At 33.3% G+C, this 7,141-nt stretch overlaps 1 protein-coding gene across 1 annotated transcript; it reads right to left on the reverse strand.

Moving 5' to 3' along the window:
* Positions 1-2,612: 2,612 nt before the first annotated feature.
* LOC132058480 (transcriptional regulator SUPERMAN-like) lies at positions 2,613-6,798 on the reverse strand. The gene is made up of 2 exons (XM_059450968.1): positions 5,496-6,798; positions 2,613-2,761 (listed from the first exon to the last, which is right to left on the reverse strand). The coding sequence occupies exon 1, from the start codon at positions 6,335-6,337 to the stop codon at positions 5,507-5,509; it is 831 nt and encodes a 276-aa protein (XP_059306951.1). The 5' UTR covers positions 6,338-6,798; the 3' UTR covers positions 2,613-2,761; positions 5,496-5,506.
* Positions 6,799-7,141: the final 343 nt, after the last annotated feature.

Genomic DNA, 7,141 nt, shown 5'->3' on the forward strand with positions numbered 1-7,141 from the left:
CAAGTGTAAAATATCGAGCGTGACCAGAATGTTGTATTGAACCGCCACTACTAACTGGGGCCCCACGGTGGGTGCCAAACTGTTTTACCTTAAAACGGAGAACAATTAAATTTATGCGTGATGCCAAAGATATGTGGCTAAATTCAATTCAAGATTAAATAGCGAGATATGTCAATAAATGATTAGAGAAGCAGATCTGACCAACTGTTAAATGCGTCTGCCCTCGGGTATAGAAACCGAGGTCTATACCTTTTGTTACGAACTTACACGAAGTATAATAAAAAATGAACTTAAGAACAGATGGGAATGGATTTAAATCGATTCTTATGATTGTTGATGTAAACTGTTTCTCTTCTTGCTATTGCCAACCCCCTTCATGAATGATAACCTCCTCTTTATATAGTAGAGGAGTTTCAACCCTAGTACAATTATAAATAAAGCAAATAAATCTGGTGACAGCTGTTTTGCCGAGATTGACGTCAAAATATCCGGTTGAGGACGGATATTTCGGTCTCCCACTGATGGCAGTCAATCTCCCTTCCTTTATCGCCTCATCCCGGCCCGAACTCGAAGCCTCGTTACCGGTGAGACGGTCGTATCATGACCGAGCATAACATAACAATGGGAAACCGAGCGTGCCTGTATCCTCAGTTTTATCCGTATACAATACTACCATTATTTATTTTATTTATTTTTAAAAAAAAAAAAAGGAAAAAAAGCAGCAGCCCATAATTATTATGACTATGATGTGTATTTAATGGATTGCTTGGCCTAAAACTGATTGGTCTCATGCCCAGTACCAAAATCACACTTCACACGAAGTTCTCTTCAATGCCAGAATAGATATATATGTCGATATATCTCAAGTTCATTTTCTTCCAAATAATTTATATTTACTTTCATTTCCCTTTTTACTAATCTCTAGGTAAACATTTGGACATGCGATTTCATGTCATGAGATGAAATCAGCATTTGGACAATCATGAGATGAAATCCCAAATCATCCAAAAAGGCATGATTTGGGATTTCAAATGGTGATTTTAAAATTTTTAAATGTAAAACTTAACCAATAAATTTATATTTTGTAAAAAAAGACTCATAAGTTGGTAGATATTTTTAACAATTACTCCCACCAACCATTTACCAACTTCATTAACTTCTACCAACGTTTATTTATGTGGGAGGATTATATTAAGGAGTAGTTACATTACTATTCATGTTAAATTTTCCTTTTTATTGAACTAAAGTTTGATTAATTGATGTTGTATTTTTTAGAAAGGCCTTCTAGTAGCTTATTAATTTTGTTATGAACTATGACGTGCTCATTTGGTAAGATTTTGTAAGAATTGAGAAAGTTTTGGTGTTGTATTTTTTAGAAAAGCCTTCTAGTAGCGTATTAATTTTTTTATGAACCATGACTTGCTCATTCGGTAAGATTGTATAAGAATTGAGAAAGTTTTGATAGTTTTCACAACTTGTGAGGTTTTTATGTCTATAAGAAAAAATACAACTTAAGAAATTCAAATTACATGTTCAAACATGATTTCATCACATGGTTTCAAATCATGTTCAAATGGCTCCCAGATGTCACTAGGGGGGCATCAGTTCTAGCCTTCTAGGATTCCAGTTTTTCCCAATTACGCATAGGCAGAAGACCTGCCGAACCATACCAACTGCAACTCTTCTTGTCCAAAAGGAGCTAGAATATTTACTTTTTATTTACTTTTCCCCAATTAAATTAAAAATTAATTGTGATATTAACCATCGAAAAGGGCATCGTGCAAATATTCTCTCTAGATACAACGGCTCTTAAGAGATAATTGCTCAAATAACCATCACTTGCAAGCTCACTGGAGGTGGATTAAATTTTTAATAAATCAACAGATATTAGTTGTAATAGAATTTGCTGTTCTTTTGTAATCATGAGTGTCGACATAGTAGAAAGAATAATACTCCATATGTTAAGTTTCAACATAGTTCGAGTCGAAATTAGTAAGCAGACGTTTGGATATAAATAATTAGTTGATATTTTTTTTTAAAAAGTAGAATTCGAAATTAGGCGGAAAAGGGTATTTGAAAGTTGAAGTTGTATTTCGACATAAAAACACAGTTGAAGTTTTGTGAGTGAGAACTTGAAAAATCCTAAATTTGTTTTTCAAACTTCAAATTTCATATTACAAGTTTGAAGTTGAAAATTTGTTTTGGACATTAAAATACAGTTGAAAATTTGTGAGGGAGAACTTTAAAAACCTTGAATAACTTACAAAATCTATTTTTCATACTTCAAATTTCATATTTTCTATTTGAAATTGAAAAAATGGGCCAATTTAATCAATATAATTACATGCCTTCAATATTTCTCATATATACACAACCCCTCATCAGGGGTTAGAATTCAAGGTATGAGTCCGATCGAACTCAGTAAATTTGGTCCAAATATTATATTTATCTTAAGAAAATTCATTTGATAGGTATAAATTATTAATTTGTGACCGAGCAATAACTTAAAAGAATTAAAATTTTGAACTCGCAAACTTCAAATTCTAGCTTCGCCCTCAGCGGCCTTACTACCAATAAAATATATGATATAAATGATGCGTGTATTGGATTATATCGAACTTATGTCAGACAGATTCCCAATTTATTCTACTGATCCAAGCAACCTTTTCTTTAAAGGATATATAGTCTATTCAGCCAATATATTAGAGCTATATCAATCTCGTGAAGTAAGAACCTTGTTTCCATGCAAATATACGTGTACCTGTCAAAGGAAATAACTATAAACAACTTCAACATTCAGAATATTAATTATTTTTTACTGAAACAGGTCATATTTAAACGTATATCTTGGAATTACAAAATTCTCTAAATTGAGAAAACACAGGCACCTAGCTAGTTGGGAATAATAACTCTCCATTCCCTTCACTAAATTCTATATATACGACTGGTACACCATGTGCTCTCTTCTGTCTTTCATCCTAATTCCTTAAAACTAATTAATTCCCTCTGCATTTTTCCTGGCATGTCCAACTCAATAACCCTAATCAAGACAAACCCTAGCCAATCACCTTATTAAATGCCACCCTAAACATATCCAGAGGCAGATGCAGTTCATATTTAATAAGTCCAACTGAAGTCAATATTTTTGACACTAAATTTAAATATATATAAATATATAAAAATTAATAACTTTTAAAATCATAATTTCAAGTACTAAGATCAAGTTTAAATCTTGAATCCATCTCTGCACGTGTTTAGAACTTTATAAAAGAAAATCCACTATATCTTCCTCAACACCTTTTCTTTTCTATCTAATCTTTCACAATCACTCCATTACATACCCTCCTCAACACATAGGCGGATGTAGAGCTTAATTACGAGTTTGTCCAAACTTGGTAGTTTTGGCTCAACCCTTTATGTATATGTTAAGAATCACTAACAAGTACGAATAACAAATTTCGGGTCTAGTAAATTGAATAGATTGTACTAGAATTCCGAACTCGAACCATATTACTACAATCCTGGATCCTCCTCAGTCCAAATATTAAAAGCATGTAGAAGAAAGAAACAGGAAAAAAAAAAGTAGCTCAATGCAGGTGTAAACGAGGAGAAAAAAAAAATTAGTGGTCAGAAATAAGCTTAGAATTTTTTTAAAATCCCATAAGCTTAGAATTGATGTATACATAATGCAGGGAATGTATGTGAAATAAATAAAACATAGATTAATGCTTGAATACTATGTCTAAGCGTAGGATATAAAGAGGCACATTATATTCCTTGAATTTCTTAAATTCTCATCTCTTCATTCATTCCATATCCTTAATTACATGTAGAGTAGATGAAGAAACCTAGCTATAATAATTATACACTCAGAGGAACAAAACAAAAAGGGTCTTAATTAAATCCTAAGAGTCATGATGTGATAATATTCTTTTTGGCAATTAAAAAATAGTATATACATGATACCTAAATGGATTGATTCTCTTGTAGTTGGTGGCAATTTTGGAAGCATTTGGGAAATACAGAGGAAAAAAGTGGAAGAAGAGAACACAAGTATATGGCTTTATTATGTTGAGAGGATAGATAGTACTGATCTTAACTGTAAAAATGTTGTGATACAGATCTGGTGGGTGATGTGATAATAATACAAGGAAAAGGGAATCCATGTTGTATTGTATCTGACTTATATGTTGTGTCCTTGAAAAAACTATATACTGTGTACTAGAGTTAGTTTTATTTTGCACTGACAGAATGTCAGTGAGGTATTATTGAATGGGAAAAAGAGTTTACTGCAATCCATGCAGTTTTTTGAGTTTACTGCAATCCATGCAGTTTTTAGTCAGTTTCTTCACCCCTTATACCCCACATAGGTTGATCAGCCAAATATCTTTCCCTCTCAACTCCCAACAAGCTCAATGAAAAAAGAAAACAATTAAGAGTGTGTTTGGTATGATGGAAAATGTTCTTCTAAAAATATTTTTCAGGAAGTTATAAATCATTTTTCGATATTTAGTTGTGATCAGAAAATAAGTAAATATTCTCCGTCAAAAGCTGAAAAATAACTTTCCTCACTTGTAGCCGAAAGTCATCTTCCTTCAAATTGTTTCAACACTTAATTTCATATCCCTGCTTTATCCAACACTGAGATAATATTCATCAAAACGCAATTCAGTCTGCTAATATATTGTTACCAACCTTTAATAAATGCTGTTATCTGACAAAATACGTAAAAAGAATGTTTAGAAAAATAGATTTCCAAAAAATAAGTCATTTCTGAAAGTATTTTTCAAGAAATAATTTCCATCGTGGCAAACAGATGTACTCTTGGAAAAAGATTGAAAACCTTCTTCCTTTTGCCACCTTAAAAATCTTAAACTTTCTTTAGGAAGATTTGATATAGCTTTTTTGTTCTACCAAATTAGAAGAGTAAGATCTCTCTCTGTTATGCTTTCTTAACCTCAAACATACGTTCAATTGTTGATTCTCATCATAGAGAGCTAATCTACATTAGACACTTCCAAGAGAAAATATAACAAGAACTAAAGGTAGACTCCTAAAGGCAGCCCAAAATATACCCTTCAGCTTGCTCCTTTAACCAAAAATAAACTCTTGTTTTAACTTTCTAGTACCATCAATCAGTTTGTAACATTTGTATCAAGTCCCTTCCTCTAGACACCTAGAACTCATCGATCATTTTTGTCTTAATTTTCTTGGAGATACCTATGCAAATAGCATATGATCCATAAACTCAAATAAGTCACACACATTCTATAATATTTGAACATAAACCATTCTCATGCTTAGAGAAATATTTGATGCTTTCCATATAATTCCTGAATTCATTCTTACACTCTGCAAGTTTAGCTTAAAATCAGAAAGAAAAAAAAAGTGAAAGAAGAAGAGGAGGGAGAGTGAAACATATACTGAAAGAAATGAACAAGAGACGAGTTATATTTTTGTAGGCAAATGACCAGTTTTTTGCAAATTCACTTCACCTTAGGATTTTTCAAAGCCTCAGCTCAAGATCCAATTCCTCTATGGCACTAGGAATCCTTTCAAGTGCTTCTGATTGTGGACGACATCTTTCCATTGAACTTGTTTTAGACAAGAGATTTGCAAATGAAATATTATTATTTTCCTCAACTCTCCTTCTTTTGCAATTAGTAGGAGCCTCCTCAACATGTTCTATTTCAGCCCTAAAGCTAGAGTCTATCATGACTTCTAGATTCCTCTCTTCTTTTTTGAAATCTATAGATTTCAACTTCTTCTCCTCATCATTTTTCACATTTGAGACACAAGAATGTTTTGCAGCCACCAAGTTTGATTTTGACCATGATGAAGGAGGTGATGACAACTTGTTCTTATTGTTCTCTTCTTGGATAATTGATGAAAAGGAAGAATGATGATGAGTTGCTAAGTTCTTTTGAGAAGAAACCCTAATTGGAGCTCCATGGTCAGAGTCAGAATTAGGGTTGTACATAAAGGTACAAATTTGAGAAGGGTATTGAACATGGCTATTGTGATGATGATGAGGAGGAGGAGGAACAAATACTTGATGATCACCACTTGAATTATTAGATGGAGGAGATTGTTTCATTCTTGCTCTATCCCTCCTATGAACGTTCATATGGCCACCAAGAGCTTGAGCTGACCTGAATTCTCTTCTACAAAAGCTACAAGTATAAGATCTTGGTGGCCATATACATCCTCCAAGTGCTCCAGCTGCATCTTCTGCGAAAGCTTGCTCCTCCCACGAATCGCCGTATGAAGAAGGATTATTTGATAATGTCATGTCATGTTTTCGCTTTGCACTCATCCAATATCTTGCTTGTTCCATTTCACAACGATATTCTTTAAGAACAAAGAATTAGGGGATAAACAGAGTTGGGATTAGTATCTCCTTTGCCAGGATTTTGATGAGAAAAAAAAAAGCTGCAAGAGAATAATAGTGTAGGGAAGAGATGAAGGATATTGAGCCAAAAGTTGTTTAAGTTAGGGAAGAGGAAGGTGGATTGGTGGGTACTCTAGAGACCCTCTCATGCAGCTACTCTTTTGTTTTTAGTTAGCCTTCAAATACAGAAACAGTAGCGGAAGACCTACATTAATACTATGCCTTATCTTTTTTTTTCAAAAAAAAAAAAAAAAAAAAAAAGAAACAAAAAAGTTTATAGCTATTCGGTATACAAAATTCACTGACCGGACTAATTCAGTTTTGTTCTTCATGTGATCCATTTAAAGAGGTGGTGTACCAGGAGTTTCTCCATTCTTTCGGCTCGAACCCGATTCTCTGGCCATTTAAAGGAGAGATCGAATTCATTCCACAACAAGCCTAGATGATACGGTACATTACTGATTAAGGTGGAGCTAGATTCGCTTAATATATAAATAGTTTATTCAGAATTCAATAAATTATCTTGGTTAAAATTCAAAACCCAAATCAAAATTCCTCATCCGATATCTCTTGTAAGGGTTGAAACATTACCTAGTATATTATAATAAAATAAGAAATCACCCTAGTGGGGTGCGTGGGGGTCCCCATATATGACCTTACTGTACGGTGAGAACACTCGAACTGAGATCATCTGATTTTCACTGATTTAACTGTCACGAGAGAGATTTGTTTTGACAATCATCCACCCTT

Source organism: Lycium ferocissimum, chromosome 5 (genome assembly GCF_029784015.1).
Source record: "Lycium ferocissimum isolate CSIRO_LF1 chromosome 5, AGI_CSIRO_Lferr_CH_V1, whole genome shotgun sequence".
Lineage (NCBI taxonomy): Eukaryota > Viridiplantae > Streptophyta > Magnoliopsida > Solanales > Solanaceae > Lycium > Lycium ferocissimum.

Excerpts from the sequence above, each read along its gene's own strand:
- LOC132058480 (XM_059450968.1), bottom strand. The coding sequence starts at position 6,337 with ATGGAACAAGCAAGATATTGGATGAGTGCAAAGCGAAAACATGACATG.